The sequence below is a fragment of the Chenopodium album genome, chromosome 14 (genome assembly GCF_948465745.1).
Source record: "Chenopodium album chromosome 14, dcCheAlbu1.1, whole genome shotgun sequence".
Taxonomy (NCBI): Eukaryota; Viridiplantae; Streptophyta; class Magnoliopsida; order Caryophyllales; family Amaranthaceae; genus Chenopodium; species Chenopodium album.
The window spans coordinates 11,976,972-12,004,271 of NC_137847.1; the positions used below are offsets into that span (position 1 = coordinate 11,976,972).

At 33.3% G+C, this 27,300-nt stretch overlaps 2 protein-coding genes across 3 annotated transcripts; both read left to right on the forward strand.

Moving 5' to 3' along the window:
• Positions 1 to 1,086: 1,086 nt before the first annotated feature.
• On the forward strand, positions 1,087 to 5,944 carry LOC145578919 (sm-like protein LSM5). Of its 2 annotated transcripts, none has more exons than XM_081636213.1 (4): positions 1,087 to 1,243; positions 1,347 to 1,470; positions 5,464 to 5,536; positions 5,614 to 5,944. In XM_081636213.1, the coding sequence occupies exons 1-4, from the start codon at positions 1,207 to 1,209 to the stop codon at positions 5,647 to 5,649; spliced, it is 270 nt and encodes an 89-aa protein (XP_081492339.1). In that variant the 5' UTR covers positions 1,087 to 1,206; the 3' UTR covers positions 5,650 to 5,944. The 2 variants fall into 2 exon arrangements, with proteins under 2 accessions (XP_081492339.1, XP_081492340.1); XM_081636214.1 differs by having other exon boundaries at positions 5,627 to 5,944.
• Positions 5,945 to 17,044: 11,100 nt separating this feature from the next.
• LOC145578921 (protein HEAT STRESS TOLERANT DWD 1-like) lies at positions 17,045 to 24,364 on the forward strand. Its single transcript, XM_081636215.1, has 12 exons — positions 17,045 to 17,181; positions 17,273 to 17,427; positions 17,723 to 17,801; positions 18,006 to 18,179; positions 18,333 to 18,431; positions 18,619 to 18,781; positions 18,873 to 18,979; positions 19,138 to 19,277; positions 19,373 to 19,445; positions 23,486 to 23,601; positions 23,681 to 23,798; positions 23,878 to 24,364. Exons 1-12 carry the CDS (start codon positions 17,131 to 17,133, stop codon positions 24,007 to 24,009), a joined length of 1,407 nt encoding a protein of 468 aa, XP_081492341.1. The 5' UTR covers positions 17,045 to 17,130; the 3' UTR covers positions 24,010 to 24,364.
• The last annotated feature ends 2,936 nt before the right edge of the window (positions 24,365 to 27,300 follow it).

A 27,300-nucleotide genomic window follows, 5' to 3' on the forward strand; every position in this document is an offset into this window, starting at 1 on the left:
ATGTGGATTCATTTTACACATTTTGTTCACTTTATTTATATACGGAGTAAATAAAATGTTATGGACTATTCTCCATTTCGTAATAATCGAACTCCCTTTGTTTTGTAAAAATCGCAACTACATGAGTACAAAGTTTTAGGAACGGAGAATTTTGTAATTTAATGTATAATTAGTGATAGTGAGGGATACCTCAATTGGTTAGGTGGTGGTGGTTTCTTTTTTATTTCTTTTAAGTAAGTTTCTTTTAATAAATATTTTTTTTGATCAATCACGTGGTGACATAAGTAAATTAAACTTAAAAAAAAAACTACTCTACCAGTTATAAGTCACTTGCGACCATTTGAAGAAGATTGACATTAAAGGTATGATTATTAAAAAAAAATAATAGGGCTTGTTTGATATCGTTTTTTATTTTCTGTTTTTTGTTTTTCTCTAAACAAAAAACCAAAAACAGGAAACAAGAAAAAGATGTTTTTCACTTTTCTGTTGTCAATTTTCAAAATTATCGTGATTTTTATAAGTTTGATTATTTTTTTTTTTTATTTATTACTCTCTCCGTTTTTAAATATTTGCTCCACTTTCCTTTTTCGGTCATTTTTAAATACTTGCTCCATTTCCTTATTTGTAAGCTTTTACAATATTTAATTAATTTCTCTTATTTAGTGGACCCACCATGAATTACATTTAATTAATTTCATATTTTCTCTCTTCCAATTCTCTCCACTACTTTTGTTTTTTTTACAATTTTTTATTCTTCCACCGACTCCACTACTTCCATATTTTATTACTTTCTCCAATTTCTCCTAAAACCCCGGGTATGGAGAAATGGAGCAAGTATTTAAAAACGGAGGGAGTATATGACACGCACCATATAATTTTGAAAAACAAAAAACCAACAAATAGAAAACCACAATGATGCCAAACAAATAGGATTATTTTGAACAGATGTGATAAAAATCGAATTATTCTAGATAATTTTTTCTTAATTTTTTTTTTACAAAACTGAATTTATTTATTTATTTTGACAGAAAAACTGAATTTACTTTTATCGAAGAGAAGTGGCCTAACGAAGGGAGTATTTAAGTGCATCACTTCTCGGGAGGTTCGGCGGTTTAACAGTTGAAGCTAGTCGAAGTGACAGAATTCCTCCCATTTCCCCCAATTTTCTCTTTCTCTCTCCTCTGTAAGCTCCGATATTAAACTCCAATGTCGTCAAACAATCCTTCCCAACTCCTTCCTTCAGGTTCTTCTGTTCTTCTTCTTTCAAATTTCAATCTCTATTTTCTTCAATTCGAATTCAATTGAATTTATTATTAATTTTTGGTGTTGAAATTGAATATTGGCAGAGCTGATTGACAGATGCATAGGTTCCAAGATTTGGGTGATTATGAAGGGGGATAAGGAGCTTGTTGGCACTCTTCGAGGTTTCGATGTCTATGTTAACATGGTCCTTGAAGATGTTACTGAATAGTATGCTTTCTCTCTCCTCTTTTTCTTGCTTTCTTTCAATTGAGGGTTTAGGGTTTTAGCATTTATCCTTTGTGTATTTAATTACTGTTTATATGTTGCAACTTACTCATAATATGCTGCAATTTAAGGTTTAGGGTTTTAGCGTTTAAGTATTGTATTACTCGTAATTTTTAGCAATTGAGCTAATACTTGGGTTTAGGGTTTTCGCTGTGACCCTTACTGTAGCTGTGTCTTTGTCTATTGGGTATTGAGTTGATTTTACATTGGGGTTTCTCGAAATTTAGGAAATTTGGCTTTGGGTTTGAGATTTACACGGCAAGGGAAAAGATCCAGGAAGGTCTTCAAATGTTGGGTGATTTAATCTGGTTGTGGCTTATGAGTGATGCCTAATATTCAGAATGAGATTATGTTAACATTGTTGATTTTTGCATTTTTTGATAACCATGATTTCTAGAGTTTAGGGATTTATAGGAGTGATTTTGGCTTTAGGGATTAATAAATCAAAGTTTGTTTAGTTGTTTACCAGCTCCTGTAATTTAAGAGTTTTTTTTCATGTATTTGCTACTCCTTCCGCCAGTCTACCCCATTAAAATTTCATGTCACCACAAAATGTTCGTCTCCTGTTAAACTTTCCGTTTCTTATTCTGGGTGTGTCTGCTAAATAAAATATTGTTTTTTATCTTCTTATCTTTCCCTTTCTTTCACCTCCCCGAAGACATCAAATTATTCTTATAATCAACAGCATGCCACTATGATTTCTCCTTCCAAACTTGTACTCTTTAATGGAGTTTACCACAAAAATATATTGAGTCACGGAGGGAACCTAATTTTTGGGCGCTACAGCAGTGTATCAGCCGTATCGGCAATGTATTGTTATAGGTAATTTCCTGGAGAATTTTGTTGGTTTTAAAGATACCTTAAGGGATAAAATTGTTTTTTGCTGTAGTTCTTTTGGTAAAAGCTATTGTAGTTGTAGCAAGCTGCATTAAGTCAGGGGCGGCGGAGAGGGCGTGCAAGTTGCAGGGCCTCGGAAGAAATGGGGCCCCAAAATTAGATATATAGTTAGTATAATTTGATAAGTATAATAAAATTTGTTCCGTGGCTCAGCGGTAAGAGTATAAGCCCCTATTATGTAGTTTCGGGGTTCGAACCTCTTTGACATAATTTTTTTTTTTACTCTGTAGGTATTTACTAGTAGTAGTTGTTGCCAATTGTACTACCCAACATAAAGTCTATACTCTAGAGTATACGTTTTCTTCTCATTTGTATTGTACCCAACCTAAAATCTAGAGTACACTTTTTTCCTCTTCCAAATAGGCTAACATAAACTCTCTTTCTCCTCATATCAACTTTCTCCCTCTTTATTTAAACTGACTACATTTTCTTCCTATCAACTAAAATAAAAGTAAGAAAAGTTTTAGTTGTTCAAAAATGTTACCGAGTATAACCTCGTAGATGAGATTTATCAAAAATATTTGAGAAGAGTGACCATTTTCTAAGTGAATTTGTTAAAATATTTTTTTTGTCATTCATATACTTTACTATGTAATTAACTACATTAACGCAAATTTTTGGTGTTTGAACTGAATATTTCTTTCAATTATGGGGATAAGGGCCCAATTTTAAGAACTCGCACCGGCTGGATTTGTTTGCCCGCCCCTGCATTAAGTACAAGTTAACTAGCTGAACCTAGTGGACTCTTTTAAGTTAAGTTTGGTAGAAACTGGTATTTCAAAACTATGAACCCAACACTTTTATATCTATACCATGATTTCCATTATGAGACTACTTAAAGCATTTAATTGTGTTCACCTATCGTCTACTTTGTGTGGTTTCGTAGTTAGGTATGGAGGATACGTACTGGAAAATGGATTAGATTGTGCTTAAATTAAGTGTTTCAAGGTTTTAGACAATCTACCCCTCTAGAGTTAAGAACACGGGTTCTTGCTGCGCATCTACATTCCTCTTTATAATTCTTTTTTATGTTATCTGATCACTTGAGCATGATTAATATAATTTCCTCTTTTCCATGATATGGACTACCTGACTTTTTCATATTTCTATGTCACTTGAAGTATCAAGGTGCTATTGATGAGTTAATTTAATTTCCAATGCAATACTTGACTTTATTACCAATACAATAACAATTAATAATTCTTTACTTTGTGCATAGTCTTTAAGACAACTTATATTGATATGTAGGGAGGACCTCCTACTTCTTGCAGATACTTCTATGTAGCCAATAGTTATGGCTGTTATGGCATAGCTCTGGTTAAATGGCATACCATGTAATATGAATATGTCTTGTTTTGTGATAGTTTTGATTATTAAGTAATTATGGTCATGTTATTAAATAGTTTGTTTCAAGGATGCTAGCAGTGAGTAGCAGACTTGCACATTATTGCTTCACTTTACCCGTTTGAAGGACTGGATTCAAAAGTTTAACACTGTATTTGCAGAGTTTGTGGGTTGGATGAAAATACTTTTCGCTAATTCATTTAAAATGCTTTGGTAAGCTGAGTTAGCTGACCCTCTATAGGTAGTCTCAAGTTAAGATCGACTTGTAAAATGTTTCGAAATGAATCTTATGATTGGGACACCACTTATAATGCTTCATTTATGTACAAAATGAATTCCTTGTACGCCACTTTAATTCTTCACAGTTGTTAATATATGGTAATGTATCCTGAAAAGAAATTGTGGAAAGGACAAAAGGATAGAAGTTTTGTCCTTAAATGTCAATTTTTGGATACTAAGACCAACTAAAAATCAAGAATGTGTTTTGGGATTATTAAAGCTGGATGTTAAGCAACTTATTTATTTTGTTATTTTATTTTATTTTTTTATGTTTTAAGTCCCCCATCTGAAATTTCAAGTTTTCTGTGTAAGTGTGTAGACAACTAGAAGAGTTAATAGAATTTCTGTCTAACCCTATGACTTAGCATGAACCTCACATTACAGTATGACATGTCATGACTCATAATTAAGAGAATTTTGGTCTGTCATAATCCTTAAAACCCTAAGTAAACCATTTATATTTTGTTTGTGCCTTTGTGCGAATAGAGCAATGATTCTTTGATTTAAAGTATGAACATAGTAATCGAAGAGAGATTGATGAGCGATAGAGGTGTCTAGGCCTAGTCTTATTTTGAATTATTTGATAAGTTTGGATAAGGGTTAATTAATTCATATAAGATGACTTCTAGAAAATTGTGTTCAAAGGTTAATAAGGTAACATTTTCTCACATAATGTGTTTTTGCTTGGAAGGGTCTTTGGTGAAAAAGGTGGTTCACACAGTCAGTCAGTCACAGCTGATTTGGTGAGAAAATATTAGTTTAAGGTTTAACACTTGTTGTATTTTAACAATGGTATTCCCTCTTTTCTGCTTACTATTTTGACGTGGGTTGGTTCTAGGGTGAGTATTAAATGTAAATCCTTTGTGAAAGGTTGAGGAGTCAATTATACAATTTGTTTTGGTTAGTTCTGATTGCAAGTTAGGTGGTTAATACCTTTGACTGGCTGGAGCCTGGACAATGTTGTGATTCTTTAGGTAGGAGGTGAGTGAACCTGTCCGCTTAAATTGCTTGAGTGCGTAAAAGTGAGTGGAAAGTGATTTGTGCTGGTTATTAGCTGATTATTGAGGGAAGGTTATGCCAGTAATTCTTAGAGTTCAATATATATGGATAATTACATGTTACATATTAGATTCTCTGAAATATGGTATAAAGATCACTGATGTGGTTCTAGAGAAACAGAATAATTTTAGATCCTTTGCTCAATTAATCTTACTGAACCTTTTTGGTTCTATATCAGATCATTTGCTTTGGGTTTCTCTTGAATTCTGACTTGTCTCCTATCATCATTTGAGCTGTATGGTTGTGGTTCCTTTTTGGTGCATGGTAGAGCCAAGTATCTGACGTCAAAATCTATTTATAACTTGGTATCACTGCTGATTTATACATTCATTATCTGATCTTGCAACTGTATGACAGTGAAATTACTGCTGAAGGGCGAAGAATCACAAAACTTGATCAGATTCTGCTTAATGGAAACAATATTGCAATTGTAAGTAAGCTGATTGATTGGTCTCTTTTATGAAAAATTATTAAACAAGCACTAGAAATACATCTTAACTGATGTTGTTGGGTGATGCAGTTGGTTCCTGGGGGTTCACCTGATTCAGAATGACAGCTTACTGCCTCTCATATGTAGCGTGATTCTTTGGTGTTTATGACCATGACGAATTATTAGTTTGCTGAATAGTTTGGCTTGGTAGAGAATCTCTGATGCCTTGAGATGATTTTAAAGTGTCACTGGAAAAACAGGGTGGCAGCAATTTAATCGCCCTGTGATGTATTATTAATTATGTTTTGATTATGGCAGTGAGGTTCAATTATTTGGAAAACCTCTGCCAATGCCTGGACATCAACGCTGCTGGAAATGTTATTTGCTGAGCGATAGATTAATGCTAAACCAATTTATAATCAGAAATGCTCTCACCCTTGTGTTCTAAGTTCTAACATCATTTTTCAAAATGCTACTTAGATCATATTGGCACTTTGCCCGTGAACGTAATTTCTATGGTTTAACATAAGTTGATGCTATGTTGTCCATGGAGTATTTGGCAGCAACATACGATGATATGAACTATGAAGCTTATGCTTTTGTCTGGTTTGGTGCAGTCTGCAAATGATTTGTGTTTTTTCAATGCCCAAATTTTAGTGCAAACACATCACTCTTCATGAAGTCCATATCTTTGGCATGATGTTAGCCAATGGTCACTCATTTAATCTGTTACACGGGAGCAATTTCATATTTGATAGGACCGATACCATATGATGATACAGATTACAAGGGTGAATTTATACTTTAAAGTAAAATTTACAAGGGTGAATTTTTAGTTTAAGTACTCGTAAAATTTAGTTGTTCTAAACTTCTAGGGCTAACGTTCAAAGCCTCATGATACATTAGTGCATAATTTATCTTACTCAAACCTTGCTTATTCCCCAATGTGTTCTATGGATTGTCAGAAGGCCTCCCTTGATTGTTCTTCATTGCTTCAGTTATCTGCTTGATGGTTTCTTGGAGGGTGGTGTTGAATTGTTCGATCAACTTTTCCAGATCTTTCCTGGTGACAGGTTTCAATTCTCTTCATCGACGAGTTGTTCTACCTCCATGTTATCTCCTTGTATCCTCCTGATTGGATTGCTAATTGTTCCATGGTTTACAGGATGGGCGTGACTGACATTGAGTGTCATTAGTTCGACGAGTGGTTACCTTGACTTTTGTGGACAATATTCCCCACAGACAACACCAATTGTTTCTGTAAAAGAACTATGAGATTTGAGTTTGGAGAGCCTGTTTGGTCAAATTGAATCCTGCAAAGCAAAGAAGGGAAACTTCCTCGGGTGTTCCCAAGAAAGCCCTTTCAAAGCTCAAGTCAGTTAATCGCTTAGAGAGAGAAAGTTTGTAGAGAGAGAGTGTGGAGAAAATTAATAACCCAACTAATCTGTGTTGACCAGTATTTATAGGCGAGAACTAACCGACTGATTAGAGTTCGGATTAAGGTTTTAGGTTGTTTTAGGTCGTGTTAGACACTATTGGGCCATATTAGGGTTTCTCGGGATATGTGTTGAGCATGATTTTGGAATATTCTTGGTTTAGGGTTTATTCTGGGAGCATTACGGTAATTTTAGTATTTTATTGAGTTGAGTCTATGGAGGGACTCAAACAAAATGTTATGCTCAAAATAAACTTCATTTGGACCTTCTAAAGCATCATGAAGTTAAGACTGTGGCAAAAAATCAAATTAAAAATTATAGTTTTTTTTTTTTTTTTTTTTTTTTTTTTTTTTTTTTTTGAAGTAAAAAAATTAGAGGTGATGAAAAAATTGGGTCAGACCGGACTCATGCATAAAATTTTATGCCCGAATCCGTAAATTAGTGTCGGGTTATTAGGTCAAAATGGACTTTTTCAGATAGGGTTCAGGTTTTGAAATAAAAATGTTTGGCTTACCCTAAACCCGAATTTTTTTTAGAACTAGCGAACCTTTGAATGATTACTTATATAAAAAAAATTCTTATTATATGACAATTTTTTTTGGGTAATGCTATATATAGCCCTAAGGGCTGTACATAAGCATCAAATACACTCTTGAAAATTGTATAAAATAAATCAGTTAGTGTTTATATTTTCACAAATATTCACTAAAGGCGGATTTACACTAATTTAGTGTAAATCACACCTCATAAGGAAACCGTTTGCTGTGTTATCCTATGTTTGCACGTGCTTTCCGTTTTTAAAATTTACAAAACTAATTATTTTTTCTCTCTCCCTCATTTATTTCAGAAGCTTCTCTCTCTCTTCTTTCTTACTCTAGTGGCGATTTCATTCGAGTTCTTTGTTGTGTTCAACCTCTCTTCAAACGGCGATTATCTTCTTGTTTTTCAGTTGCAAAGTTGTTAATTTAGGTTCGTTTACTTAATTTTTCCAGATTTTTGTTAGTTTAAGTTGTTTTGATTCTTCGATTTTAGGTTTTTTGATTTTCTTTCTTTTTAATTTCGTTTTTTGTAGTGTTTGATTGCAATGGTGAAGAAGAATACTAGAAAGAAGTCGCCAAATGATGCTGAAGGTGTGTTTTCTTAATTTTTTTATAATTTTTTAAAATTTTGAACTGAATTTTCACTTTAAATCTGTTCTTATATGTCGAATTACTAGTGCATGTTATTTTCAGAGTTTACACATGCTTTTTTGCTTATTTTGTATGCAGATTATGATAATTGGATTTGAATTTTGAAGTTAATTTGTTTATTTTTGTTTTTATTTTATTGTGCATTGTATATAATTGGTTAAAAATTTGTTGCACATGTGTTGTGGTGTTGTTATATGTCAAACAAAATTTGCATGTTAGTTTTCAGAATTTTTATTATTTTTCAGAAGTTGTTTTTTGTTATTTTTGCATGTTAGGTTTTAGGCAGAGAATGCTAATTGGAACTGATTTTAGGTTTAGGTTTTAGGTTTTAGTTAGAGTATGAGAATAATAGGCATATGTGCATTGTGTTTGTGCATTTGTGTTTGAGTAACAGGCATATGTGCATTGTGTTTGAGTAATAGACATGTGTCATTTATATGCATGACAAAGGTCACTTTAAATTGTTAAAAGGGTCACTTTGTGCAGTTAAAAGGGTCAATTTTTCAGTTAAAAGGGTTGCATGTTGCAGTTAAAATTAAAGGGTCACTTTATGCATTTAAAAGGGTCACTTTATGCATTTAAAAGGGTCATTATGCATATATTCTGAATTTTTCCATAGGTAATTTGTGAATTTGTAATTTATGGCTATTTCTCTGTATTAATTAGATACAGGTGCTTCAATAGGTGGATATCGTTATATATTGCCTTCAAAGGGAAAAGCAATGCCTAAAGAGCTTGCTAAGGGCAAAGTAGTACCTGAAAAGACCAAGATAATTCCTGAGAAGGCCATAATAGTTCCTAAGAAGGCCAAACCAGAGTCTGAGAAGGCCAAAACAGTTACCAAGAAGGCCAAAATTGTAACTAAGAAGGCCAAAACAGTGCATGATTCTCAATTGGAAATGCTTTCTGATTCTGAGTCTGAGACTATTGTGTAAGTATACATGTTTATTTGATTTGCACTTTTAATTATATTTTGTTTTTAGCTTATATTGTTTCAATTATTTTTTTTTTATTATTATTATTTAGGGAGCAAAGACGCTTGATTGCAAGGTGTAAAACACGTACGTTGGAATTTTTGTTGCAGAACTTTAGTTCTAACCAAAAACAAGTTGTTGAAGAAATTGGTTTTGGTGGTTTATTACATTTGAAATTGAAAACTCTTAATCGTCAAATGCTACCTTGGCTTGTTGAAAACTTCAATGGTGATAGTTGCATGTTTACCATTTCTACTGGTAAAGAATTTGTAGTTACTAGAAATGATATATGCGATGTGTTTTGCTAGCTTATGAGTGATATTTCTGTTCCTGAACTTAAGAAAAATGTTGAAGACGGAAGTGTGGATAAACGTATCATTCGGGCATGGAGATCTGATTATGGTCTTTCTGATAAGCAAGCTCTTCATTTGTCAAAATTGGAGTCTCGGATGGTTGATTTGGTTGATGGAGGGGAAGAATTTAAGAGGTGTTTTGTTCTTCATGCTATGTCTAGCTTTTTAGCTCCTACTACTAATAGGACTGTTTCATTGAAGTTGTTGAAGGCTGTTGAAGAAGTTGATGAAATCAAAGCTTTAGATTGGTGTTCATATGTTTTGAAAAGGTTAAAGAAGGCTGTTCAGAAGTATAAGAATGATGAAACTGCTCAAAATGTTAGTGGTTGTTTGCTGGCTTTGCAAATTATGTATTTTCATCGTTTAAATTTTCAAGGTGAAAAGGAAAGTAGTACCCTTCCTTTGATTCAACATTGGACGGATGCTAAGATTAAGAAGCGGATTAATTTAGAGATAAAAGCTGGTGGTTATGGGCAGGGACCGTTTGATACTTTTACATATCCTGTGTCACAGCCTGATATTAGGAAAACTGTTGTTAAGCAACCTCGTACTTTGGGATATGATCATGGTGCTTCTACAAGTGGTACAACTAGCCGCATTCTTGCATTTGAGCTTCCGAAAGGTGTGATGACTGATGATGAAATTAAAGAAATTTCAACTGATGTAAATGTTCTATTTTTTTATTTATATGTTTAGTTATTATCCCTTTATGTGCCCAAAAGTTACCCTTTATGTGCACTAAAGTTACCTTAAATATTCAGTTATAAGGGTTACTTTATGCATTTAAAATGGTTACTTTATGCATATAAAAGGGTCACTTTTTGCATTTAAAAGGGTCACTTTATGCATATATTCTGAATTTTCACTTTTTTATTATTTTTATTTGTTACATTTGTTTAGTTTCTTCTTTGTTCATATGTCTGTAGGTTGTTCATGAAACATTTCTTTCGGTTAAAAGAAATATGGATGTTTTATTATTGGTTCAGTCAACTGGTTTTCAAACCTTGAGTGAGATGGTTTCTTCTCGCAGAACTGTTTCATTATCTTCTGATGATGCTATTGTAGTTTCTCAAACTGAACAGCTACTCTCTGATCCTCAGTACCTGAAGATTTTAGATGGTTTAATTGATGAGTGTAATAAGATGAAGTCTGTACATGAGATGTTTCGTGGTTCTTTTGAACCTGTACAAGGTCATAAAGAAGATGTTCCTGAAAATGAACCCGCACAAGGTTTCAATGAAGATATTCCTAAGGATGATGACAATGGTCATGGAAAAAGTGTTGATGAAGGTGTTAATAGTGCTAGACCTTCTGTTATTATTCCTGGTCCTACTGAAAATGTTCCTGCTGGGCCTACTGAAGAAAATTTTCCTGGACGTATCATTAGAGCCAATAAATCTCTATGCTCACTGGACTGTTGGCCAGTAGGTGTGCATGTGCCTTTTGTGACTCTGTTTTTGAGGGGTAATGCTCGGATTTATAGGAATTTGCCTCAGTTACATTTGGAAGTTCTCGATTATTGTTTACTGAAGGATGATTCAGTGCATAGGAAGTTAAGTGTCATTTTTTACGATAATTATTTTTTTATCTGTTTTTTTCCTTTATTTTTTTTAATGCTGATCTTATTTTTTATTGTTGCAGTGAGAACCTAGTTACTTTTGGATTGAATTTTTTAATTCCAAGAGAAGATATGGTGTCCCTTGCTGCTCCACTTAGGATTCGATGGTGCATTATTGATTGCTATTGTCTGTATTTGAATGAGAAAACATGTTTTGACTCTTCTGGTCCTCAAAGATTCCTCTTTGGTTTGAGGCAAAGTGTACGTAATTTGATTTTTTTTATTTAAACAAATTTACTATATATATATATATATATATATATATATATATATATATATATATATATATATATAACTTTAATAGTTTGCATTCTTGCATGTTTGTGAAAACACTGGCAAAGGTGATATTTCTAGTGCTGTTAAGGATTTGTATGATCTATGGGAAGGTTGGGTGAGCTATGAGAATCCTAAATGTGATATAATGGATGCTGAATTGGTATATTTCATGCTAAACTTAATATCATAACTTTAAAATAGTTCTGTTTATGATATGCTCTATCTAAATCACTTTTAATTTTGCTGTTTTAGATCTATATTCCTATGCTTATTGAGAATCACTACGTTCTATTTGTTGTTGATCATACAAAAGGGTTTGTATATTATCTTGACAACATTATTCGGCGTGATTCTAGTCTTGAATATTTTAAAAAATTGTCTTCACAATTGGTATGTTTCTGTTGAATATTGTTATGTTTCAGTTGATTTATTGTTTCAATTTAAACTTCTTTTTTTTGTTTTTAATGTATTCTAAACTTTTATATTTTATGTCAGTGTGGTCATTTGGGTGCTTTTCTTGGCAAAATAAATCATCCAAAGAGTTCTCAGCTACATTCTTATGAGTTTCAAATTGTTGAGTTAGAATGGAGAAAGGATAAAGTTGACAATTTGGACTGTGGGGTGTTTGTCATGTATCACATGCTCCATTTTGTTGGCGAATTGTTCAAACTAAATGAACTCAAAACAGTAATTATTCATCTATTTTGTCTGTAGTTCTTCTCTTTCTAATGCTTTTATTAATTACATATTGATAAGTTTTTTTTTTTCTGTTGTGAGGTTGTTGGCAGAAAATTTCTGCGAGGAGAGATCTGTACCACACTAGTGTTGTGTGATTTGAATGACTATAGGAATGATGTGTTGTCAGAATTAGCAAAGTTCAACGAGAAGAAGAAAGATCCTGATTATGTTCAGGGAATTGAAATAAGAAGAAAGGCTGCTATTGCTGAGAAGAAGAAGAAAGAAAATGAAGAAAGAAGAATGGCAGCAGAAGCAACAGCAAAGGTAGAGGCAGAAGAAGAAAAGCCCAAAGAAAAAAGGGCAAAAAAGCAGACAAAGAAGTACACTCCTTCTAAAGAGTGAAATGATTGTTAGTTATTAGCTGATTAGGTCTAGGATTACTTTTTGAACAATGAAAAAACTTAATGTATGTGCATACATTAAGTTCAATGATGTAATCAAACTTATTGTATAGTTTTTGGTTGTTTTTTTGGAATACTGATGTATGTGCATACATTAAGTAATTGAAAGGTTCTTTTGTATGTTTTTTATGGGGTCACTTTTGTGCATAAAATGGTGAACTTTGTAGCATAAAAAGGGTTACTTTTGTGGGTAGATAGGGTAACTTTTATGCATAAAGAGGGTAACTTTTATAGAAAGGGTAACTTTTATTGATAGAAAGGGTAGCTTTTACGCAAGAAAAAGGTAGATTTAGTGGGTAGAAAGGGTAACTTTTAGCCATGAAAAAGGTCACTTTTATGCATGAAAAGGGTCACTTTTATGCATGAAAATGGTAACATAAGTTCATGTGAAAACCTGTGAAAATGGTCACTTTTTTATGTGAAAAAGGGTCACTTTTTTCTGTTAAAAGGGTTACTTTTTGCTTTGAAAAGGGTCACTTTTGTAGTTTGGATCCTCTAATTGTTCTTGATTTAAAAGGTTCACTAATTAAACATGTGCTAATAATAGTGTCAATCACATTTTCATCAAACTAGTCATAGAGTAAAAAGAGAAAAAATAGTTTAACAATACAAAGTATATTAATTTTGAAAAAAAAAAATGATCTAAAAAAGTTCCTAAAAGAGTCGTAAGTTAGGTGTCTTTGATCCAAATTCTGAATGTGGAGGTGGTAGTGCTGGTTTTCTTTTTCTCTTGCTTTTTTCAAGACCTCATTTTGCTCTCTTGCTTCTTCCTTTTGTTACAGCCCTTTTAGGATCAAGTATTGTTGGTACACTTGTGCTTGTACTCGATGCCGAAGAAACATCATTATTGCTGTGAGTGCTATCCGCCACATCAGGAATGTTAGAAGCAGCTTCTGCACTTTCTCTCTGAGCAGCACTAGCAAGTAAGTATTCCACTATTTTAACACTGTTTCTGAAGCTTTCTTCCATAAATGCTCTTGTCTCTTCATTTTCTTGACTCTTTAAGATTAGATTGTAGAATTTCCTCATCATTGTTTGCCTCCATGGAATATATTGTTGTGTAGGATCCTGATTCTTCAACCTATCCTATGCCTCTGTTTTTGCAAACTTAGTCCATCTTTTTGAAACATACTTGTCTGGTATTCTTGTTACTGAATGCAAGTGTAGAATTCTGATGCAATGATAACATAACCATCCAGATGCTTCAAAATTTTTGCAAGTACACCATACACTCTGGCTTTCATGTATATAGTTTACTTGATGTGCAGACCATGGCTTATCTTCTAGGGTTACTTGATAAAGTAAGCATTCTTCATTTCTTCCTATCATTTGAACAGTTGTTGCCATAGAGTATCCAAACTCCTCTTCAAAATCTCTAAAGAGTGACAAAGTGAAAACCTGTTCACCAAAATCACGTAGCTACATTTAAACTGCTATATATTATGTGTAATTTATGTACTTGTCAGTTAACTTTTTACCTGTTCAGCATGCTTTAGTATTTCGGACAGTGGCAATGAAGTGAATGCTATTTACTTGCTACAGGTAAACTTATCATATTTCTCTATGCTTCTCCAACGATTGGTTGTCTTCTTAAATATGGTATAGAATTCTGTCAAGGTAGTTGCTTTATTTGCTTTGAATCCTATAGCATGATTAGTGCTTTCACTCCTTTGTGACGATAAGATTCCTGCTGAAAAGAAATCTCTACCAAGGGCAGGACACCAATTCTCTTTCAACTCGTACACTCTTTGGTACCAAGAGTGTGCTGTCAAGTCATATTTCTACATCATTGCCTGCCACTTTGCTTCAAATTCTTGTTCTGTCACACACATCTTTAAGCACTGGTTGAATGCATACTTAAATTCTTTGTCTTTTTTAAGAGCCCCAAATCTGATTATGGCATTTTGTTCCAAATGCCAGATACAAAGTATATGCCTTGTATTAGGAAGCACCTACATTGAAAATAAAGGGGTCACTTTATGCTGTTAAAAGGGTCACTTCATGCATTAAAAAGGGTCACTTTATTCAGTTAAAAGGGCAACTTTATGGGAAAAAGGAAAACATTATTGTCAAAGCTTAAAATCTGTAAGATGTCAATATAAATCTTTTACCTACTCAATTGCATTTGCCATTACTTGGTCCTAGTTAGTGAATATTGAAGTTAGTGTTCTATTCTCCATAGCTTTCAAGAAGGTTTCTAGTAGCCACACAAATGATTCTGTTTTTTCATCCCCAATAAAAGCACATGCAAACATACAATTATGCCAGTGATTATTTATGCCAACAAATGGAGCACATATAAGATTATATCTGTTGGTTCTGTATGTTGTATCAAATACAAGAACATCTCCATATATCCTATAGTCTTCTAGCATCATTGAATCTCTCCAAAAGATATTGGAAATTCTTCCTTCATTGTCAAACTTCACTTTAAAAAAAAAGTTTAGATCATCTGATTGTTCCTGATTTAAAATGTTCACTAAAGTTTGAGCATCTCCGGCCTCAATTTGTTCCATTCTTAACCTTGAGCAGAAATTCAGGTGATCTACAACACTATGACCTACATTATGTTCTCCTCCAGCCTCTGTAGCCATGTAATTGTAAGTGTCCATTGTAGTTAGACCTGAAGATTTCATTGTTTTAATTGCTTCGGCTTTTTCCTCTGTCATTTTTCTTTCAGAACGATGCAAATAATGCCACTGTGACCTTGTTAGCTCATGGTTATGCTGAATAACATGAGCCACCACCTCAAACTGTCCTTCTTTATTCACTTTTGCTCTTATGCATGCCTTGCAATTCGATCTTGTAATGGCTACTTGTCTTGGCTTTCTTGTTTTTACATTTACATCCTCTTCATCAACCATTTCAACTAACTTTGTTTTCTTGTCACCTGAATTTCTCTTTCCTTCAGTAGAACACATATAATTTTTCTCAGTTACTATTTCTGTGTGTGTTCTGTATCTAGTTGTATGCTTTCTTATTGAAAACCCCAGTATAGCAGCATGTTTTTCATACAATTCCAAAATTTCTTCAAAAGTTTCTCTTACCACACCAAGAAATGATCCTTTAAGATCTAAACCAGAAGCATCAATTGGATTTGTATCTGTGATTTAATACAGATATATCAGATAATAACCAGAGGCAGCATATCATTCAAATTGGAGGCAACAAAAGGGTAACATTTGTGCATAATAGGGTCACTTTTATGCATGAAAAGGGTAACATTCAGGCATTCAAAGGGTTACTTTTTGCATACAATCTGAGGGTAACATTTGTGCATAAATAGGGTCACGTTTATGCATGAAAAGGGTAACATTTATGCATTCAAAGGGTTACTTTTTGCATATATTCTGAATTTTTTGCATACAATCTGAGGGTAACATTTGTGCATAAATTGGGTCACTTATATGTATGAAAAGGGTAACATTTATGCATTCAAAGGGTTACTTTTTGCATACAATTCGAATCTTCTGCATACAATTTTAATTTTCTCTATACTAATTTACATTCATATCAATGTTGAATTCATACAGTTCATATCAAAAAAAAAATAACAATTTCAAAAGTTTATAGAAATTACCTTCAGTTGCATTTGAATCAATTGATTTACGAGGAACCACCTGATTTTCTGCATTGTCAATTGCTTCTTCTGCATCGTCTCCATTGTCTGGATTGTTATTATCGTCAATTGCTTCTTCTGCATCGTCTCCATTGTCTGGATTGTTATTATCGTCAATTGCTTCTTCTGCATCGTCTCCATTATCTGGATTGTTGTCAATTGCTTCTTCTGCATCGTCTCCATTATCTGGATTGTTATTATCGTCAATTGCTTCTTTTGCATCGTCTCCATTGTCTGGATTGTTATTATCGTCTCCATTGTCTGGATTGTTATTATCGTCAAAAATTGGTACAAATTCATCTCCAAAACTCTTAGTTTCTTCTTCTTCTATAATCGATCGATTTAAATCGATTTCAACATAAGAATTCGAGTTCTCATAATCACCTAACAATTGAGTTTCAATTTGCCTCTATTTTTGTAGCAATTCGTGGATGAGATTGCTGCAATTTGTGGTATCAAAAGTCGAATTCTCCATTGATGATCGAATTCTCCAATTTGTGGTATTCTCTCTTTGCGTTTTCTCACTTTCTCTCTCCTCCATTGTTGTTCTGCGTTTTTGTGATTTTGAGGTATAAAATTCCGCGTGTTTTGTTATTTTTTTTTTAAAAAAAAGCACCGTAAATGATCGCACGTGCGGTGCCCCTGATTTACAATAAATTTATTGTAAACCGGGGGCATGCAAAAGGGATTGTTATATTTTTATGATTTCTTAACTTTTTACGATTTTCAAGTGTAAATTTAATGTTTACATCTAACCTAAGGGATATATATACCATTTTTTTTTTTTTTTTTAATTTTTTATTTTTACTTTACTTTACTTAAAAAAGAGTTAAATTAAAAAAAAAAAAAAAGTTAAAAATTTTCTCTTTTCACATAAACCCTAAACCCCACGAAAATCACTAATTCAATTTGCAGACATTCCCCTCCTCTCTCTCACTCTTTCATCAATAGCAGCGGCAGCCATTGTTGAAGCTTGAACATCTAAATCAATGGCCCGAAGCATTAAAAAACCCAAGAAAGCTAAAAAGAAGAAGACCAAGGTTATTCAATCTTCCCCTCTTCTTCCCTTTCCTAAAAAGAATACTTTTTTCTTTTTGCCATTAAATAATTATGCTTCTTTATTGTTTTTAGGGTTCAAATAATTCAGAGGCATCATCATCTTCGATGCCGCCGGCACGAGTATGGCAACCAGGTGTCGATACTGTCGGAGAAGACGAAGAACTTCAGTGGGACCCTTCTGCTTACAATTCTTATCATGCCTTCCATATGGGTTGGCCTTGTTTAAGGTTTTCTCTTTTTCCCTCAATTTTTTCATGGTTTATTGCACAAATTTGTTTGGGAAATGAAAAAGGTTGTATATTTATTTGGCAATGTTGTAATATGTATTGGTTTTTGAGTTGTTGAAGATTTATGTTAATTCGTTTCACTGATTTGGGTGCTGTAAATCCTCTGCATGTTAGTTAATATTGCTTCTAATCTTCATTTAGTGGAGGGTGTTTTTCATGTTATTGAGGTCTTTATACTTGTATTTAAATTTTTATTAAGGCCTTCATTGGTTCTTTCTTATGATTAATATTGCAGTTTTGATATTATTCAAGATACTCTAGGATTGGTTCGAACTGAATTTCCTCATACCGTCTATGTTGTCGCCGGAACTCAGGTGAGTTCTATCAAATGATTTTAACTGTTGTCTGTTACTTAACGTAAAATCTGTGTTGGTTTACATGGTAAAGGCATTATCTTGTATTGGTTACTGTGAATGTTCTGTTCCTTTCATAAAGTTGTGACCTTTCAATTATCTTTTCCATATTCGGGCTTAAGGTCCCATACTTTTTTAACTAAATTGAAAATTGTTCTTTTGCAGGCAGACAAACCATCATTGAATTCTATTGAAATATTCAAGCTATCAAACATTTCTGGAAAAAAGCGCGATTTAGTACCTAAAAAAGCTGCCGATGGCTCAGACATGGAAAGTGATAGTGACAGTGATGAAGATGATGATGAGGATGAGCATGGATCAAAACAACCTATACTGCAGGCAAGAACTCATTTGCGATTGATTTCAGCTTCATGGGCTTGGTCTACTCTTTTTGAGATGTTTATGCAGCGGAGATAGAGATTACGTATAATCAAAGAGCCATTTCATTTATATATTCATGAGATTTTGCTGTGTGTTTTGAAAATTTTGCAGTTGCGCAGGGTGGCTCATCAAGGATGCATTAATCGAATTCGATCCATGCCACAAAGTCCCCACGTTTGTGCAACTTGGGGGGATACAGGTTTTGTGCAGGTCAGTATTAAGGGTATTTGACTAGGATTTGATCTTACTTGCATATATTGACATTAAGCCACCTTATTCTAAGAGTTCCTATGCACTATAATCATGTAGATTTTTTATGTTGGTGTACTGAGGTGTACACCCATGGCCACTCTGCTTGTCTTGTGTCTTGCTCACCAGTTGGGAATTTTGTCTACAGGTTTGGGACTTTAGTGCTCATCTCAATTTCTTAGCTGAATCAACAGACACCAGTCGCGGTGGAACTTCTGTGGCTAATCAGGCCCCATTGAGTATGTTCAGACATAGAGATGAAGGATATGCCATGGATTGGAGTCCCCTTGAACCTGGGAAACTTGTAACTGGTGAGATGACATTCATTCTTTTGTTGACGATTCTTTAATGATTTATTGCTGATACGAGTAAGTGCCATGTGTTGCTTATTTGCATGTGAAGGTGATTGTCAAAGTTCTATTTATTTGTGGGAACCCGCATCTGGAACAAAATGGAATGTTGATAAGAATCCATTTGTTGGACACACTGGTAGCGTGGAAGATCTGCAGGTACACTTTTGTATTTTTCAAATGATACTGTTTTAGGCAGGAGTTTAGCTGTATATTCAAGAACTTTGATTTTTCTACTGGTATGGAGAGGATATTGAAAGGCATTATTGTGTAGAATGTTGTTTTGTTCATTCCTGTTTTGATGTGTTTCTGTACAGTGGAGTCCTGGTGAGGACTGTGTATTTGCTTCTGCCTCTGTTGATAAGACCATTGCAATATGGGATACTCGTTTGGGGAAATCTCCTGCAATGTCTTTTAAAGCCCATGATGCAGATGTAAATGTAATCTCATGGAACAGGTTAAACATTTCTGCTATCTCTCTGTTTTTATCTTATTCATTATTTACCACTCCGCATACTTTGATTGATTTGACACTTTCTTTCTTGGCATCAGGTTACAAAGCTATATGCTTGCATCAGGAAGCGATGATGGGTCGTTTTCCATTTTTAATCTTAAAATGATTAAGGTACACTGTTTTGCTTCTGATAGGCCAATCACAAATGTGACTTGAAATTTTCTTTAACTATAACTTAGTGCATCTTTGCTTTGTCTACAATTGGATTGCCTTAAATGCTTCTCTTAATTGTCTAGGTGTGAGGCTTAATGAATACAGTATGCACAGATGAAGAACATGATTTGTTTAAAGTTCACATTTATTATGCTTAGCTCTTTATCATTCGTGATGAGCTGCATCATATTTTTTTTTTTAAAAAAAAACATTTGATTTAGGCATATAGTTATGTACCTTCGAAAAGTTTACAGTATGATCGAGCATCACAGGTCACTTTAATGAAAAAAATTAATGTTCTGAAATGTGATTTGAGAAAGAATATGCTGTGGGACATGTATATTATGTGTGTGTGTTTGCGTGCACGCGCACAATTTGGAATGCTTTTATGCCACCATGGAAGCTTTCCTGGAAGTAGGGATTTCCTTGGCTGATTAGAATATTGCTTCTGGGATAGAGATGATCTTTATAATAATATGGGGTTGTTTGGAAAATATTTTTAGTCATTATTTGGCTCATAGATTGCTAATGTAGTCAAAACAATTTGGAAAAAAAAAGGTTTGGTAAACGGCGTTTTCATTGATGAGACACTGAAGAAGCTAATTCTAAGAACTTTTCTGAAGCTGATTTATCAGACATCTTAAACTACCAAACTGTCAATAACTTGATACAAAGAGCTAAACATTATTAGCAAGTCAAACAAGCCAAGTAGCCCTCTTTTGTTTAAGAAGATGCTAAACTTGCATTGAAGGGCATGGAGATATGTGGATTAATGGTTTAGAGGTTTTTTATGCTTATTGCAATCAGGTTAAGAAAATGCCAATATCTCTCTGTCATGGTATGGTTAGAGCTGATCATGGCCAGGTTGGGCTCAAAAAGTCTGTTTGGATCTAGGCATCTGATTGGGCAACATTTTGGGATATAAAGTTGGCTGAAGCTGGTAATATCGGATCATGCCTGATCACTTAAGTGTTCTAAAATCTGCATCTAGGCAAGGCAGCATTAGAGAGCCTGATCAACTGAGTTGGTTTGGGCTGTCTTGACCAGCTGTATTACACGTAAAACAGATTGATGTCTTAAGGTCTATTTAGACGTGGCACACCTTCAAAAGATAGGCTGAGCTGACTGAGCGCTAGTACTTGTAAATAAATTGACTTTTAAATCCTCCCCCCTTCCCCCCCTCATCAGCACGACTTTGCTAAATTATGATTCATTATGCCTTTTTTCTATTAGCTATCATGTATAAGATTGAGATTCGATTGGGTGAGATCTTGAGTGTATCTTCTGGTGCTAGGTTTGGTGCACACTAGGTATCTTGTTAGTGGCTGATTTTGAAGTTCTTGCTTCTTGTCAGGCATTTGAGTTTGGGATGCCCATGTTTCTCCTTCACTTTTTTTTTCTTTGGGTGCATAGAGTTAAAATTATGCTCATCGTTTGATCATGATTTGTTCGTTAGGAGAGAAGAAAAACAAAACAAGTAATAAACATGAAGGGAAGAAGTTAGAAAGAAAGAAGGAATGATAATTGTGCCATGGAGTTGCCCAAATTTACATTTCCGGTGTGCTTGACCAGGGTATTAAAATGCGGACGCATCAACACGTATCGGGCGAATTGTGACGGATTTCAATTTTACCGAACCGAGTTTTAGCGTTTTGGCGCTGTTTCTTGAAATACAACGCATTTTTGTTCCAAATCGCCCGATACGACCGATACAATCATGACTCGGCCAAGATAACGTGCGAATCAGGGTTTTTTCAGAAATTTCGCGAGATTTTTGGTACTTTTTCGGTGAGCTTTCGACTTCTCCATGAAAGTCGATTGTTTGCAGCATAAAAGAATATTTTTTAAAAAGATATTATGTGGGTTGGGACTTGGGAGTTACTTTTACTTTTGCTTTGAAATTTGAGTATTTGACTACCCCACCAATTGTTATAAAATAACAGGTGGCTTCCACCCTCACTCTTCCTTTTTCTTTTTTTCCTACCCACATGACCCACCCCTTTTTATCCCCCTATTTAATTAGTACCATAGAGATTTTAATTAAAAAATGCATAAAATAGTTACTCCATTAATATTTAGTATTAACAAGGGCTATTATGGAATAGTAAAAAAGGAGTTTTTTTTTTTTTTTTTTTTTTTTTTTTGAAACATAGTAAATAAAATTTTCAAATATTATGAGAAAATTCAATATAATTTTATTCTTAAAAACCATAAAAGAAATCCGCATGAAAACCGTGACGCGTTCTGCGATCAACGCATCAATTCCGTTATCGAATCACGCGACCGTTTCCGTGATCGCGACCGAAAACACATTTTCGAACCATGCGTGGGTAGGAAGAAAAGAAAGAGGAAGAGTGAGGGTGGAAGCCACTTGTTATTTTATATCAGTTGGTGGGGTCAGTCAAATACTCAAATTTCAAAGCAAAAGTAAAAGTAACCCCCTCCAGTAGAGTCCACTCCCAAGTCCCAACCCACATAATATCTTTTTAAAAAATATTCTTTTATGCTGCAAACAATCGACTTTCATGGAGAAGTCGAAAGCTCACCGGAAAAGTACCAAAAATCTCGCGAAATTTATGAAAAAACCCCTGATTCGCACGTTATCTTGGCCGAGTCATGATTGTATCGGTCGTATCGGGCGATTTGGAACGAAAATGCGTTGTATTTCAAGAAACCGCGCCAAAACGCTAAAACTCGGTTCGGTAAAATTGAAATTTGTTACAATTCGCCTGATACGTGTTGATGCGGCCGCATTTTAATACCCTGTACCCACGTGACCCACCCCCTTTTATCCCCCTATTTAATTTTTTTTATCCCCCTATTTAATTAGTACCATAGTGATTTTAATTAAAAAATGCATAAAATAGTTACTCCATTAATATTTAGTAATAACAAGGGCTATTACGGGATAGTAAAAAAGGAGTTTTTTTTTTTTGAAACATAGTAAAAAGAGTTATAGTATTTAAGAAAATAAAATTTTCAAATATTATGAGAAAATTCATTATAATCTTATTCTAAAAGACCATAAAAGAAATCCGCATGAAAACCGCAACGTGTTCCGCGATCAACGCATGAATTCCGTTACCGAATCACGTGACCGTTTCTGCAATCGCGACCGAAACCGCATTTTCGAACCATGTGCTTGACTCATGGCAAGTGCAATACCAACTTTTAGGGGCCTTTTGGGCAAAAAAAAAAAAAAAAAAAAGGGAGTGAGTGAAAGTGAGAGTCCTGACTCCTGAGAGAGCAGGAGAGTGAATATGAAAGCAAAATGTTGGGCAACCATTAGAATTACTTGGTCATAGTTGGGCATGGGTGAGGGGTAAACCAATATTTAGGTGAGGCTTTGACTTAAGAGTAGAACCACACTGCTATTCTTTTAGTGATGTGCTAGTAGCTATAGGCTATAGGCTAATACCTTGAAGCCCTTCCTTGTCACATGCCCTAGTTTTTGACCACCTTTTCATTTTTAGCAGTTATTAACCTGTCTAGCCCATACGCTAATATTTCAGATGGCTCCAGTTCAAGCTTTCGTCCATAGTAGAATGGACCAAGGATGTGAAAAAAGGGATTACTTCATTATTGCATTTGCAACATTATGTTTACCCAGTTGCTCATATAGGTCATAATCTCCACAGTTGGCACTGCTGAGGACTTGTTAATGTTCCTTTTTATTGCCACATTATAACTGAACAAAAGTAGGTTAGTATGTGACTGATTATGTCATTATGTGCATTCTCAGATTAGAACCTTCCATCATTGGGCTGTTAAATGTGGAGTGAGAATTGAATAATGTTATCAATGGCAAATTAGTTACGTAGTGTGCAAGGATAACGTTTGTGGCAAGCACCAATTGGTTTCGTGATTGATTTTAATAACTTTTTTTCTTCTCATTGGGATAACACAAAGTATACTTATTATTAATTTAGTTATGAGGTAATGGATATACTGGAGAGGCTTTCTGTTATGACACTTATATTGATTCCATTTCTTGGCAGGATGGTGAACCTATGTTGGCACATTTTACTCACCATAAACACCCCATCACTTCCATTGAATGGAGTCCCCATGAGGATTCTGTACTGGCAGTCTCTTCTGCTGACCATCAGTTGACGTAAGAATAACTTGATAAATTCTGATGTATAATGTCTATTTTTGCTTAATATCTGACACTGTCATGCTTTCCGTTTCAGAATTTGGGATCTGGCACTAGAAAGAGATGAAGAAGAAGAGGCAGAATTTAAATTGCAAACAGCTGATAAAGTGGATGCTCCTGAGGAATTGCCTCCACAGCTTTTATTCGTCCATCAGGTTATATCACTAAGGGTGTCATAAGTTGGTCTTTTGCTGTCTTTGGTGCTAACTGTTTTTCATACCAATTGTGTTACAGGGCCAGAAGGACTTGAAGGAGCTACATTGGCATGCCCAGATCCCAGGAATGATCATATCAACTGCTGCTGATGGTTTTAATGTCTTAATGCCTTCAAATGTCGAACGAAGTCTTCCAGCTAATGGTGCTTGAAGTAATGTATGTTGTTCAGGAATGATCATGTCAACTCCTGCTGATGGTTTTTAACGTCTTAATGCCTTCAAATGTCGAAAGAAACCTTCCAGCGAGGGGTACTTGAAACATGGATCTCGCGTATGGTCTTCCTTTGCATTGCCAAATGGCAGCACCAAATGTTGTGATGACTACTGCTTGGCTTGGCACATCTGAGTTTCAATTGTATTAATTCTTCTAGATTTTATGGTAATTTAATTTTCTTGCTCATGGTGGTGGAACAGGCTAGTAATTTGGTTCTCTGTTGTGTAATTATTGTTGGCTATAATTGCTTTAATGGCTATTTTGTTTTGATATAAAGGTAACAATTACGTCTTGGTCTGTCCCAAAAAAAAAAAAAAAAAAAAAAAAAAAGAAAGATTAAATTCTAAGTTTTGATTTGATTTGATTTTTTTTTTTTTTTTTAAATGTATCTTTTCAATATTATATTCTGCTTAAGGTGCTTTTACAGTTTTAGATATTTAAGTAACTAATAACTATGCAAACTGTTATTGAAACTCCCACAAGTCCCCCATTAAATAGTGTTGCAGGAAAGAAGGCATATGTACCAAGCTTTATGTTGATTTATGCTTTAAATACTTGTCGTAAATTAATTCTATAGATATACACTGTTAATTGCCACTCCCTTTGTCCCTATTTGTTTGCTTTATTGGGCTTTTTACTGTCTTTAAAACGTGTTTTAAATTGTAAATATCTGAGAGATGATACACATAAACTTAGTTTATCTGACATGTCAATGTTAGCCAAAAAAAGGAGAGGGAAAATTAATTTAGCTTAGGCGCCTAAATGCAAGCAGTAGCGGGAGGAATTTTACTGTGGCACCAAGCATGCATTTAATGCATTCTTATCCCACCAACCTCTTTGCAATTAAAAAAAAAACATGCTTTAATGCATGCTAAATTACTAATCCCATTAATCGTTGTTATTTGTAAACTATAATATAAGTTTTTATTACTATTTAAATATATATTGTTACTAAATTAATTTCAAATCACAACTGTTTTAACCTTTTTTTGTTATTCATGTAGTATTTAAATATAATAGCAATAGACAAGTTTTCATTACTGCAATTGTAACTAAGATTACGGGAAATTCACCATGTTAATAAATTGATAGTTTTTAATAATTATAGTGTACACCAATGTTATTTGCAAACTATAATAGAGGTTGAGAATACTATTGTGATAAATATTTTTCATTGCTGCAATTGTAACTAAGATTACGGGAAATTCACCATGTTAATAAATTAATAGTTTTAATAATTATAGTGTACACCAATGTTATTTGCAAACTATAATAGAGGTTGAGAATACTATTGTAATAAATATTGTTACTAATTAAATTACAAACCTATAGTCATTTCAACCTGGTTTGTTACTCAAAAACATGATTTTTTTAATTTACTGTTTTAATTTCAAATTTAATTATCCTTATTATGAACTTCAAATGTTTGATGAACTTTAAAAGTGAAATTATGCTCCTTAATAGTAATATTAGTTTATTGTTTATTATAAGACACTAAAATTAATCTTGTAACATACAACTATTAACTCTCGATTAATTATTTTACCAATAAGAATAATATACAAAAAATATTTTTTTTTTTAATTGACAAAAATAAATATTTAGGAATACCTCTTCAAATGCTAAATGTTTGCTTCAAACATACAATATTAATGACAAGACTTGAGTTGAAGGGTTAAACTATAGTAGTGAATGATTAAAATCAAATAGTGGAGGTAAAAAAATTTATACAGTTCAGTTCACTTCATGTCTAATGATATTGCTAATGATAAAGCCAAATTTCATACTTTTAAGCTTATATTACAACAACGACAATAATAATAATAATAATAATAATAATAATAATAATAATAATACGGTTATACCATATTTCACTTAATGACTATTATACCATATTTCATTATTTGACGAGCTAGGAGTAATAGGATCAAGTTAGTTTTTAAATAAGACCGGCCCAACTCTTTGTTATTTTTTTAATTATTTTTTTTTTCATTTTGAGAATTTTTTAAAAAGTGTTTTGTGTTCTTTTGTGACTTTAATATATTTTTTTTTTTTTAATTATATAGTATATGTTTTTAAAATGTTTTGGGGTTTCATATTTTTAATATATTTTTCATAAATATTTTAATTATATAGTATATTTTTCTTAAATATTTTAATATGTATATTTGTATATACACATATATATAATAATAAATAATCAAAGATCATTAATCCGTAATTAAAAATCACTATTTTTTTTTGGAATAGCAAAAATATTTCATTAATTAAAAGTCATACGACATCTACAATATAGATTCGACGTTAACAAATACATAAGATATTGAATCAAATAAAATTTTCCTTCATAAAAACTACGATCGTCGAGTAGATTTTGCACTGTAGAACATCTCCCGCTTATATCGCTGGAAAATACAGCCTTGTTGGAGAGACAATCTAACGATCCTTTGTAGTCGTGAGGATGTTTTTCTTCTGATTCATCTGTCTGTATTCGAAAACTTGATAACTTTTTCACCAACGAAATAATTTCACGACAATCCATTAGATCTAATATCATGGATTCAAAACTAAGAAATTTCTCCTCCAAAAAGAGGAGATAAACCTTGTCTTTCGAAGGAGGTCGAAAAACCCTTGTATTTTTTATTATCCTTTTACCATGTAAGAAGATCAATAACTAATCTACCTTTTATTATCTTTTTCTCATCAACTTTTAAGGAGATTAGTGAAATATTCAATAAACCATTGATCCAATATTGTTTGCAATACTAATTAATATGATCTTATTCATTAATATTAGATAATCGATTACTCCAAGGCACAAAAATTATTAAACTTGTAGTGTACACATACTAACTCTTGATCACTTGTTATTTTCAAAATGAAATGTTGCTCCTTTATAATAATACAAATACTAAATCTCGATCAATTATTTTACCAAAAGTAAATTATGCTACTTAATAATAATATTAGATAATAATTTATTATTAAAATGCTTAATGATTATTAATATTGTAATATACAAATTACTAATTAACACTCGATAAATTGTTTTAGCAAATAGTGAGATTATGCAAAAATAATCATTTGCAAAATATAATAGTGGAGGGTTAAAATAAAATGGTGGAGGGTTATAATAAAATAAATTTGGATTACAAATAATAGTTTTCGGTTACTAATAAATATAGTATAATTTTGTCAAAAAGGATTTAAAAATGCAAAATACATAAA